Source organism: Asterias amurensis, chromosome 9 (assembly GCF_032118995.1).
Source record: "Asterias amurensis chromosome 9, ASM3211899v1".
In the NCBI taxonomy this organism is placed as follows: Eukaryota; Metazoa; Echinodermata; class Asteroidea; order Forcipulatida; family Asteriidae; genus Asterias; species Asterias amurensis.
In genome coordinates, this window is record NC_092656.1 from 23,664,986 (window position 1) to 23,678,302 (window position 13,317).

The 13,317-nt window shown below is 38.4% G+C and overlaps 1 protein-coding gene across 2 annotated transcripts in view; it reads right to left on the reverse strand.

Moving 5' to 3' along the window:
* LOC139942309 (non-lysosomal glucosylceramidase-like) overlaps nucleotides 1-13,317 on the reverse strand; it is a 40,731-nt gene that overhangs the window by 6,275 nt on the left and 21,139 nt on the right. For both annotated transcript variants that reach the window (XM_071939129.1, XM_071939130.1), the window contains exons 8-16: nucleotides 11,553-11,706; nucleotides 10,318-10,443; nucleotides 9,319-9,515; nucleotides 8,316-8,420; nucleotides 6,467-6,574; nucleotides 5,200-5,351; nucleotides 3,792-3,898; nucleotides 2,962-3,104; nucleotides 962-1,275 (exon numbers count right to left, since the gene is read on the reverse strand). In XM_071939129.1, the coding sequence (XP_071795230.1) occupies nucleotides 962-1,275; nucleotides 2,962-3,104; nucleotides 3,792-3,898; nucleotides 5,200-5,351; nucleotides 6,467-6,574; nucleotides 8,316-8,420; nucleotides 9,319-9,515; nucleotides 10,318-10,443; nucleotides 11,553-11,706 (1,406 nt within the window). The remainder of the gene's footprint in view (nucleotides 1-961; nucleotides 1,276-2,961; nucleotides 3,105-3,791; nucleotides 3,899-5,199; nucleotides 5,352-6,466; nucleotides 6,575-8,315; nucleotides 8,421-9,318; nucleotides 9,516-10,317; nucleotides 10,444-11,552; nucleotides 11,707-13,317) is intronic.

Sequence of the window (13,317 nt, forward strand, 5' to 3'; positions counted from 1 at the left end):
CGTTAGCAACATGTGTAAATTTCTTTTGAGTAGTGTTGGTTCTGAGAAGAACAAGTGGTTACCAAATCAACTTTCCGATCAGTACGCTCTGATCGTCATTGTTAATGATAAGAGTAGTGGGTTCTATTAAGTACATTACAAAACACACCCCATCCGAAGGACAAAGCAACAATGGTTAAGTGTTTTGCTCAAGGACAAAGGTGTCACAACACAAACTCGATCGCACAATTTGCTGATCAGAAACACCAGAGCTTGATTCCAGTGCGCTTAACTGTTACGCAACGGTACAGCATATGTACACCGTTTGTCTATTAAAAAATGATTTTGGGGGTTGAACAAAGATTTTGGGGGTTAAACAAGAATTGTCTGGATTTGGATTCAAACCAAGGCCTCCGGGTTAACGTGCATGCACTCTACCAACTCTAGTCAATTCTTTGTTGAACCCCCTAAAATAATTTAAAAATTTACCCCCAAAATAGTTAATGGTCTGACGTTTCGACCGTAGCTGAGTCTTTCTCGAAGGCTAAATGACAACGCAACAAACATGAACAGGTAACTAAATGAAACATAAGCAGTGAAGTGGAAATACATGAATGGGGTTAGAAAGCATACAGAAAAAAAGCAAGGGGTAAACAATGAATAGGGGGACAAAAGGGGGGGAGGGGTTCACTTAGTTACCTGTTCATGTTTGTTGTGTTGTCATTTAGCCAGCTTCATGAAAGACTCTGCTAGGGTCGAAACGTCAGGCCATTAACTATTTTTGGCATTTATACTCTCGGTCCATTTGGTTGGTAAGCTGTTTGCAACAGCTAATTCTATTTTCTCAAAAATTTACCCAGTCAGTTTTCCTCGTGGTTTACATGTAAATTGATATCTATTAAAAAATGTAAGCAATAAAAAATACACAAATAATCACAATACTACATCTTCCATCTTGGAGGAGTACAGTTTATGACTTTACCTCTTGAATCATATTGGCTGCCAATCCATACGTGATCCCGGTCCATACCTCCTCACACTGCAAACTAGTAATATCTACCTTGCCGTTAGGTTTAACCCCATTCAAAGCTCCAAACTGACCATCACGGAAACCCATCACATTCATCTCATAGATAGTCTTCAAGGCACTCTTGATGTGATCCGGTGGGAAGACGTCAACGCCATTCTTGTCTTTAGCGAGGTTACAGGCTCGTAGGTACCAATGACCTGCCACCTGGTCAGCCATGATGCTACGGCTTGATTCCTTCGTGCTACTGTCGTAGTTGTAGTATTTGCCTGAGGGAAAAAAGTATATAGAAAAGTATTTGAGAGGTTAAAGGGTCTATATACTTTTTCCTAACACAAAACATGATAGTAGAAAGCTTCCCTTGAAATTTTTTACTTACTGAGGTAACTTTTGAGAAATTAGAGAAACAAATAGTTTTCGTCTCAGTTTAAGCATGTAAAAGCGTTTTGACCAGTTATGCTATGGTTTTTGGTATAACATCATAACTGGTTAATGGGATTTTTAATGCTAAAATAATTTTCGTCTTCCGGAGACGGAAATTATCTTGTGACTTGTTTTACTCATTTCTCAAAAACTACACAACCTCAGTTAGTAATATGTGAAGGGCAGCTTTCCACTATCATTATCTTCAAACCCTATAGTCTGTGGACATTTGGAAAGACGACCTGAATCCTTTAATGGAATTGTACACGCTTGGATATACATGTAGGAGACTTTAAGACGGTCCTCGTCAAAGGAATGCGCTTGCTCTCCGCGCGCAATACTCAGCATGCGCATGCACGCTCAAAGCCGCAAAAAAGGACTGTTACGTCTGCTGCCACTAGCGTCTCAAAGGTCTCCTATAAGCCTCTTTGAGGTATGGCGGACACAATGCTACACACTATAAAGTTGTGGTAAGTTTGTGCGTATTGACCATAGAAATAGAAAGTATGTTATTCAGTTATTCACGTCCGCCATACCTCAAAAAGGCTTATTGGAATCTACTGTTCGTTTCAATCCTGTACAGTTGTAGATTTATACCATAAAACTAACCTGTAGAAATTTCATTTCAAAAGGTGGTTGATTCTTAAGAGAAGATTTCTCTCATAAGTATTCTCTTTTCAACATAATTATATTTATTAAACTTAAAGTCAACATTTAATCACAAGCACAAGAACACCAGGATTGTCTGATCAAGAGTTTACAGGCCTGATGCTAATAAAGCCACTGGCCTCGAGCCTGTGGTCCATTGGAATATTCAATAATAATAATACAACAATATTGAAGTCTTATATAGCGCACACATCTACCAACAAGGTATTTAAGGTATACAGATAGAGTGGTTATTGCAGTGATGAATTCTGAGACTCAACTATTTAGCACCTTATAAGGGTCTACAAGATGCTACGGCGCATACAGCAGCCACACCCAGGAACATCGAGGCGAACCCCTCCTCTTTTCTATAAGTGCACTGGGTTCTCTTACATGCCCTAAAGGCCAGTTTACACCCTGCTTGCTCCCTGTACATATCAATACAGCATGAAAAATTATCAGACTGTATTGATCCAATGCACTAACATGACTAACGTCACATGCAGAATGTCGATCATGCTCACCATTTTAATATTCAATACCTAGGCATGTAACACTGTGTCGCCTAAAATGTGCAATACACTTCGATGATGACACATGGGCCTAATTTCATGGCTCTGCTTACCGCTGAGTTCTGTGCTTCGATCTCTATCCTCTACTTACTTGCATGCTCCAAATTTCAGCGCTAGCTGTGTGAGTGTAATATGCCTAGTCATGTCGAGTGTGCACAAGCACAAGCCAAGATTCCCGGCTAACCTGTGAAATACCGTGCGGAAGAGAGGAATTCCCTGCTTCCGCAAATGCCAATTATTTGCTGGTAAGCAGAGTCATGAAATTGGGCCAAGGTGAATTAGATCAACAAGGACATTACAAAACATACTGACCATTCCAAAGCTTCTTCTCAAATGACTCCTTGCCCTTGTCTAGTATCGCTGAGTATTCTAAGGAGTCTGTGGTGTGACCTAAAATATCTGCTATCTCAATCATACATCGTAGAGCGGCTAACCACAACCCACCACAATAAGCACTAGTAAGACAAAATACAATCAAGAGGCAACTTAACATCAAAGCCTCCATAAAGTCAAAGTTTATTGCACTGTTTTCTGGACATGACAAAAATTTAATACCTGAGCTTCATTGAAACTTGTAATATTGATAATAACAACAATATTTGCTTCTTATTAAGCGCTCAATTCCGTCAATATATAATTGTTGGTTGAACGAAGAAATATTGACTAGATCAAGACTCGAACTTGTGACTTCGGGATTAGTGTTTCTCGTTTTGTTATGTAATAAAGCAGTTGGGCATTGACCGGTGGTCTCTGGCTGCACCATGTAGCCTGGCTGTCCGACAGTCTGAATCCAGTCAGCTACAAGTCAAGGTCTGTGTGTCAGTTCCGTCTGTACCTGCTTGGACTCCAATGAACTCTGGCCTATGAGCTTCGACCTGTGTAGGTAAATGACCAGCCGTCAATTTAACCAAACTCTTCCTAACTTAGGATTAATCTTAGGACTTAGGACGAGTTAAGTTCCGTATACAAAGACGTTAGGATGCATTGAACCCAACCTAAGTTAGGACGGGTTACTCGTCCAAACTCGGGATTAATCCTAGCGTTTTGTGAAATCGGTTGCTGTATTACTGTAGTAGAGGCCACTTAATACAACAAACCTAATGTTTTGAAAGCCACTCTACTTCAGTTGTTATTGGTCTCACCTTGCTCCTGTCATAACCCAAGCATCATACGTTTGATCAGGTGAGCCAGAATTGTCAATCAAACCATCGTCATCTGTGTCGTGCAATTTGGATGTTTCAATAACAGCCTACCAGTTACAAAACAAAAAGTAAAAATGTTCCTTTTTAATATTAACAACTTCAAAGTCTTTTTAGCAATGTCTCAGAGCAATTATTTGTGCGTGACAAGCAGTGTATATCCAGTGCTCTCCCAAGTCCTCTGGAAAAAAAAACACAAGTAAATTTGAACCTACAACAGTCTAGCTCAGAGCCCAAGCTTAGGTGTTGTTAGCAGCAGAGTGTGGGTTCGATACTCGGTCATGACACTTGTGCACTTGAGTAAAGCACTAAACCATAGTTGTTTCGTGAAAAGTTTTGCTCTACCAGCCAGGCTCCTAGTGGATGATACCCATGCCTACATCCTTACTGAGTATGAAGGGGGTAACCCTGATTCAGCCAAAGGAGTAGGTGGCATTGTGTCCCTGGTGACACTTGATTTGGTCAAACAACTAAATCAGTTAAGTGTAGCCCTCACCTTGAAGTGGCTGTCCGGCCTTGTGATGTTAGGTAATCTCTCATTTAAAAATAAATAGTAGTAAACTTGCGGGTACAACTATGGTATAAAAATAATAACCAGTTCTTATATAGTGCTTTTCACACCAGAAAGGCGTCTCAAAGTACTTCCAACATCAATACCCCATGCCTGGTCACTGGGCATTATTTAATTCCTGAAACCATCTCAGCTCCCTGGGGAGTATACAGCCTGTGCAACAAACTGACAAATATGCGATTTTTGGCTAAATCAATCACAAGAACCATCACTGCCTTCACAGGAACCCACTTACCCCTGGGTTGAGAGGATCAATTATAGTTAAGTGTCTTGCTCAGGGACACAAGTGTCATGACATGCATTCGAAACCACACTCTGCTGAACAGAAGCACCAGGGCCAAATTTCATAGCTCTGCTTAGCGGCCGCTTCTGTGCTTACTGTGCAATTTCTATTTCATAGCCATAACCGTAAGCACCAAAAAAAGGCATGCTAACCTCGCGGTGCTTACCGCACAAAAATAAATGACATCACAATGCAAATCCACGGTAAACACGCAATATGGCCACCCAATTTTTCTGCTAACCTGTGAAATACGCTATTAAGGCTTAAGCAAATTTTTCTGCTATGAAATCGGGTCCAGAGCTTGAGTTCAGTGCTCTTATTCGCTCGGCCACAACACCCTACATAAAACTCTTTTCTTAAATGAACCGGTGTGATCTCAACGTTTTCAAACAAAATACTCTGCTGTTCTTCAGGAGGTAACACATCTTTTTTTAAATAGAGGAAAATTAGTATTTTAAAAGGAGAAAACATGTGGCTGAAACTGCTTTTATTCTGACCTTGCATTTTGGATACATCTCCCTGAGAAACACATGATCCTGAGTCTGATAAAAGTCCCTGTATGTCATCAAGACAAACTTAGTGTTTAAATCCTTCCAATGGCAAGTATCATGCTGGTAGTAACCGTTTATTCTCTTCCATGGCTCCTCTTCTGCATAGTTAGAACAATTTATTTAATTATTATCAATAATAATAGTAATAGTGGCTTCTTATAAAGCGCTCATATCCGTACGCTCAAGATGCTTCAACATTCAGTAATTTCCTGCAAGATAGATGGGACTACGTTTGATTTATGAGACTTTTGCAAATCTGGAAGCACAATTTGGCCAATAACAGGATGAATGGGAAATGAGAAGAGATGTTCAGTTTTAGATGTGTGAGGAAACCCCCAAATGGGGAAGAAAACCAATGCAGTCAGGTAGAGACTCAAAAACCCAATCCACATGCAAGACTCCGGTCTGAGGTGGGATTCAAATAGGGGTCCACAGAGATGGGGGAAGAAGCCACTGAGCCAATCTGATCCCCCAATAGACAGTATTAGTAACCCTTTTGTTGCTATGAAAGTCCCCATCATGCAGGGCAGGCCGTACAATGTATGTGCGTCTAAACACGTACATCAATGAAGCATGTATCACACAGCACATTTCTACGGTACACGCACACACACACGTACACGCTTTACAGACGCCATGTTGTAGGGCAGGTATTTGAGTGATAACATTATATTATTCGATACAGTCTATTCAAGCTGATTGTCAAATCTGGGCACATCCTATTGAGGTATCCCTAAAGGACTGTCACTGTCGAATAAATACTACAGTGACATCCTTTCAGAGCAGAATATTTAGTTTTGTTTTTTGTACTTTTTAGTCTTGTCGATATATTAAAATCTGTACATCTCACAGACAGATACATTTTGGGAAGCTGGGGTGTATTCTATCTGTTTCCCTTGAATAGTCTGGCCATAACATTACACAAACAATTTTAAAAACTAAAATAATATAGGTGGTGGAAAAAAGAAGTGTGGAAATAGATCAAGATGCATTTAATCTAAACGGATTGTTCATCAATTCAAAATGTTTCAGCACAATAAGTTTATGCCGTTGAATTTGCATAACAAAGCCATAAACAAATTTTGTGACATTGTAAATGTGTTGCTTGTTTTGTTGTTTCCTCATTTATTTGTTGTTTTTTACACTGGATGGAAAAGTTAGAGTCGGTGGGTGGTTAGGCTATAAAATGAAAACGACAATATTTTGAACTAACCTGGATCACCAATGTCATGTGGTACACAGCCAACCAGCTTCCGTTGAGCTATCTTACCGTTGCCGATCTGAGAATAGGTCTCTTCATCCTTAACGTTAACACAGTTACCTAAGAAACAATATAATATGATTTTGCGGGTTGAACAAAGAATTGAGTAGAGTGAGACTCGAACCATCGACCTTTGGATTAACGAGCCGGTGCTCTACCAACTGAGCTATCTAGCCCTATATTGATGGTGTCCCTATTTTGTCAATATCTTTGTTCGGGGGTGCCAGTCAGAAGCCATACAACCGTTAACTGCCGTGTAGCCAGGGATAACACCCAAATTACGACACAACCTGGGAAGCGGCAATCAGGGGATCACCTTAAAGGGATGCAACTTTTGTTTCAGATATCAATATAAACCACAAGGGAAACTGACTGGGTAAATTTTTAAAAGATTTTTGGGGGTAGAACAAACAATTGACTAGAGCATGATTCGAACCAACGTCCTCCGGATTAACGTGCCAATAATAATAATATTAACAAAAATTTATATTGCACCCCTTACATACAAATGATCAAAAGCGTATAACACACGCTAAACTCGTTTTGGTTTTACCCATAAACACTGATGTGTGTTAGCACTGTATACTCAGTACTTTCCTGAGTTCAGTGAAAACAAATCACAGGCATATTACTCGGGTGTTAAATTGCACAGAATGGAAGAAAAAGATAACAAAAAAGACTGGTAACCAGAGAGCAGTGCCTAAACCACAGTATGGGGATAGGTCTTTCCCGCCAGCAGAAAACTTAATTCCTTATCACATTGTGGGGACCAGCATCAAAATGATCAGACATAGCTTCAAAATGATCGGATCCTGGCAATATAAAGCATTGCGTTTGGTTCTTCAAAGCAACTGAAGCTTGTAAAAAGGAATACTAGGGATGTGATTGGCCCTATGACCAGGGCACTAATGTAAAGCGCATTGATACGGTTATTGTGAAATGCGCTATATAAGAATTGGTTATTATTATTATTATTATTATTATTATTAATACTGATATCATAAATTGCACAGTTGTTCATTGTTTTTTTTAACCAACCCCCAGCTGAATGTAGCTACAGAATGTTGGTTCAAAGGCAAAGTATACTTGTGTTTTTTGGAACCGCTCGATAGTTTTAATCCTATTTTTGTAGATGTGTACAATAAAAATATGAAACATTGTGAACATTTTATTTTAAAAGATGATCAGGTTTTTGAAAAAAATCACAAAAAATCAAGAGTGAACCTGTCAAGGAAGGAAGAATAATCCCCGATATGAAACCACGTTTCTTTTAAGTGAAATGTTTCTCAAAGTGCTTTATACTATTGAAAGTTGCTGTTCTTCTAACCAGTAGTTATTATTGCCATTAATTCAATGGGTGATTACCATTTGTGTACCTTCCCTTAAAGATCAAAAGTTTGTCGGTAGAACAAATAAGAAGCAGCAACGTCTAAAGGCACTGCACACTTTTGGTAATTATTCAAAATAATCGTTAGCATAAAAACTTACTTGTTAACAAGCAATGGAAAGCTGTTGATAGTATAAAACATTAAGAGAAACTGCTCGGTCTGAAGTAATGTAGTTTTTCGAAGAAGAAGTAATTTTCCATTTAAATATTTGAATTGGATTTCGAAGTCCCGAATTCAAGCATCTGAAAGCACACAACTTCGTGTGACAAGGGTGTTTTTTTCTTCCATTATTATCTCGCAACTTCGATGACCAATTGAGTTAAAATTTTCACAGGTTTGTTATTTTATGCATATGATGGGATACACCAAGTGAGAAGACTGGTCTTTGACAATTACCAATAGTGTCCACTCACCTATAAAATACTGCAGACTGATCTCAATCTTGGGCCACAGCATTGTCAGGGCAAACGATGCATAAAAATGAACATCATAGGTGTTGAACATTCTATACTCATGGCCTGCAAAAAAAGTTAACAAAATATTTTTTTGTTCAGTGAAAATGTATAATGTTCAACATGTTCAATTGCATCAAGTTACTTGAAATTGTGGCTTCACAAAGCAAAGGTTAGGAATTTGATTTGCTTTAAACAAAATAGATTCTTAGAATCACTGATATTTTTTTAGGATAGAAAGGCACGAAGCCACAACGACGATGGAAGTGGTGATGACATTGACAACAAAAACGGTGGCAAGCTAACTGCATGACTTTTCAATCCACCAAGTGATAGAAATTCTTGATAAGACAGTCAGTCAGGTAGCCAAATAAGCATTTGACACCATTAGCCAACATGGTTCATACAAACACAGGCCACACTGCAAGTGAAAGCCTTTCATTTACCCCGACTACATGCCACATCACAAGCCATACCAGAAATATTAGCCACATAACAAGCCATTCACGTATCAGAATAAAATTAACCACCCAACAATCAATCTATTCACCCACAATACAAACCACATGCAAAACCATTTATTTAACCGATCGACTGCAAGGACCACAACGCTCTCTTCAACATTTATAAAACCATCAACAACAGCCAAGCACCACTGCCCCCCCCCCCATTCACGTTGAATGATACCCCTGTGTACATTATCATGGAGCATATACATAGAATATACAGACTTTGCGTGTGCTGTATGATGCATCTGTTGCCGGACGACCAGAAAAATTCATTGGAATTTTTTTTTTCTTTTGGTGCTTCTTTCAATGCAAACAAAACGGCTAAAAAGCGGATATCGGCTTAAAAGCAGAGATTTCACAGACCTGATAGTGATACATGTATTATAAACATCCATTTTATCAAAATACAAGCCACATTACATCCATCCATTTAGAAATGCCAGCCCTACACTCACCCTCAAGGTATGCAAAGAGGCCTACTTCTTTCTTGAGTTCTTCCATCTTATTGCCAGCGTGATCGTTCAAGACACCATTGCTAGTGGTTCCATTCTTGACCTGCTCCGCCTCTCCAGATTCCAACCACACGGTGCCACCATCTGATACGAAGTATAACTCATTGAACAGTGCTGACTTGTACCAGGCTGGTGTTGATCTGAAATGAACATAAGAATGATACCTCACTGGTTTGCTTCAACTTTCTGAGAAAATAACCCCAGACAACTCAACAAAAACAGATTCAACTATGCGTCAACAGTTCTGGTATTGTTCCACAATTTCTGGTGGTTAATGTAGGTCATCAGGGTGTAGGGTCCAATCCTGCGAGGGTAGAGGTTATTATTGTGTTTAAAAAAGCCTTCCGAGCTGCCGCTGGCAGCCAAAGGCTGCATACTCCCCAAGAAGTTGAGAAACATTACTGGAATGTTGTTGGCTAAATGACTGTGGTTTGTGTTTGTTTTTCTGCTATTTTTACATGTAATTATTGTATTTTAATGTAATGATGTAGTGATTTCATGCTGGGCATGATGAATAAAGAAATGATTTGAATTGAATTGAACAACGATGCACCGCTTCTTACCCCACCTAACTATAAAAGCCGACTAGAGCAAGCTAGTCGAAACGTTGAGACAAACGGCTCACTCTGCTGCAGTGAAGTTAATAATGAGAAGTCCCTGGATCCACTAATCTAAAGTACATGTAGTTCAGTTCCGGGCGATTTCATACCTTCCGCCCGGGTAATTGGCTGTCAAATCTTTTTAGAACTGAGAAATCTCCCGAATTCAGAAAAATCTACTCCGCTACAGTAGAATATAAAGCAAGACTAGTTCTCAACAGAACATCATCTATACCCATATCAAGTAGATGTTCACATTGCGTTAGCATCAACCAAATAAACATTAAACCAATAACATTTTGAAACACTTCTAGCAAGCAAGCAAACTCGGTAACCGACTTACTCATTCTTAAGAATTGGTCCTTGCCAAGCCTCTATCTTTTCTTCCCATTCTGGATAGCTGTGTAGAGCATAGCTGCATAGTTTAGGTGCTGCCTTCCTATCACTACCAAACCATCTTGTGTAACGCCTGTCAACACATACAGAAATGGCATGAATTCATGAAGAAAACTTTTTGCTTATTGAAGTTAGTATAAATTTGCAAGTAAGCTGTGCTAAAATAAAGTCACCTGGAAATAGAATTTTTTTTCTTTCAAACATAAGAGTATATGCTTACGAACAATAAAACAATTTTTTTAGTAATTGTTTGTCACGATTTATATGTTTAAAAAATATATAAAGTTGTTTGGGGGGCTGACTCCGCCTACCCCTTTTGTGACGTCAATCGAGGCAGACTTTGCCTGCAATGCGTATAGTAAACACACGTGCAAAGTACATGTACGTCCAAGTCGTGAGTTGGTACATTTCAAAAGGTGTTTTTCTGCATTCAGCAGCAATACACCTGGTCGGCATTGCCGGAAAAAACACAATTTTTTTTTTTGAAACGTACAAACTCACGTTTTGGTCCGTACATGTACTTTGCAATTGTGTTTACTCTACGCGATTGATATCACTAACAGCGCCCCCTCGGGTCGGGGTCTACTCTTAAATTTGTAAATAACATAAGAACTGATTTTTTAAAACCTTAGTTAACTGTTTATTCACATTCCACTCATCAAAACACATATATTAGTGACAAAAGCTTTATTTTGAAAAAATACCACTTCCAGGTGACTTTAAAGACACTGGACACTATTGGTAATTGTCAAAGACCAGTCTTTCTCACTCGGTGTATCTCAAAATACTTATGCACAAAATAACCAACCTGTGAAAATTTCAGCTCAATTGGTCATCAAAGTTCCGAGATAACTATGAAAGAAAAAAACACCCTTTACTTGTCACACAAAGTTGTGTGCTTTCAGATGCTTGATTTTGAGACCTCAAGTTCTAAATCTGAGGTATCGAAATCAAATTCGTGGAAAATCACTTCTTTCTCGAAAACTACATTACTTCAGCGGGAGCTGTCACTCACAACCAAGTAAGGTTTTATGCTAATACTTATTTTGAGTAGTTACAAATAGTGTCCACTGCCTTTATCCTAAGACAGACCATTCCTGTCGAGAACTCTATATGTACAGCACAGAGGGAATGTCCCAGCCAGACCAAATGTTATTCCAGTAACTAGACAGACAAGTTTACCTTAAGTATGAGTGGCCTTTATTTTTGAAATGAACAGACGGCATGTCCCAGGCCAGGACGAACTCCATCTTGCTCGTTGACTTTCCCTCAATGCAACACGATGAGCACACAGCTGCTGCTGTTAGCTGACCTTGTTGGGTCTTGAAACTTGGGGCTGTAAGCATAAGAGGATGAAGAAGAATACTGCAAATATAAGACTAGAGTTTAAATGCAAAAAATACCTTTAGTTTTTGGAACCATTTGATTATAATTATTATTGTTGTTGATTTATTCACACCATATTGCAGCCCAAAGGCTGAATTGCACAGTGGTTACATCAACACACAGAAAGAAATAAAAGATTACAAAGACTATGTGATTTGAGGCATTGTATGGTGAGCTATCTATATATATTTGGTTTGCCAACACCTATTGTGTATGTACTTGCCAGGTAGAGTTTGTTCTTAGAGAAGTGCTTTTTTTATTCTACTACCGCAGAGTAGATTATCGGATGTTCGGGAGACTTACAAAGACTATAAAACAGCAGGGCATAAGAAAAAACAAGCACAATCACCAACGGACAAATGCATTTTAAAAGACACGAGACATTTTTAGCAATCCTCCAGTCGGGTACAAAATAGGGCTATTATGAAATCCAATAAAAAACAATATTTTTGTTTGATTGTTTTAATCCTAAGTTTAAAAAAAAGATATATAATGAAACTAACCTCAGGAGGTCACATTTTTGAGTTATGCTAAAAAGCCGGAGCTATTGTGTCCAACAGGAAGAACAACCCATAATTGGAACACACAATGTGAGAACTGTCAGTTACGCTTCTCAGATTCAAACTTTAGGTGATAACAACTGATTTGTGTTATCCATATCATACTTCAAATTGAAATGATTCTCAAAATACTTTATACTATCGAAAGCTGCCGTACTTCTAACCAAGTAAGTTTTTATTGCCATTAATTTTAAGAGTGATTACCAAGTGTACATGGTGTACCTTCCCTTTAAACACTAGTTTTTCTAAATTCTTTCCATTTCTCCCTCTCGATTTTGTTCCATTTTGTACTTTTTGGGGGACAAAAAACACAATGTCCACAGAATGATTTACACTAAACTTACACAGTTTGAAGATAATGATAGTAAAAAGCTTCCCTGAAAATATTACTTGCTGAGGTGCTGTAGTTTTTGAGAAATGAGTAAAAAAAATTCATGAAAAAAAATTTGTCTCACTGATCATGAGATGAAAATTATTTTAGCATGTAAAAACGTATTTTCATAACATTGTTTTACTCATTTCTCAAAAACTACAGCACCTCAGCAAGTTATATTTTCAGGGAAGCTTTTTACTATCATTCTTCAAACGTTGTAAGTTTAATGTAAATCTGTGGACATTGTGTTTTGTGTTACAAAAGTTCCCAGTGTGTTATGTAAATCTGTAAACATTGTATTTTGTGTCCTACAAAAAGTACCCAAATCCTTAAAAAAAGAACACTTTCCACTGGAGAAAATAATCCTGATCACACTGCATGATGAACTGACATCCCGATCATTCCTAATTCCTGATAGAATACAATGTAGGTATGTGTATAAATCCCTTCATCAATAACTCTTGGTTATAAATTCTTCTTTATCTATGAGACAAGGTTTGGAACCTCAAAGAAGAGGCGTCTAACGTTTGTGTTTTTCATGCTGAGCACGCCAGCTGTCTTGAATTATACATGTATACATTATTTACAGCTCATTTAAGATGATTCCTCTTTCAAATGTTAAGCCTGT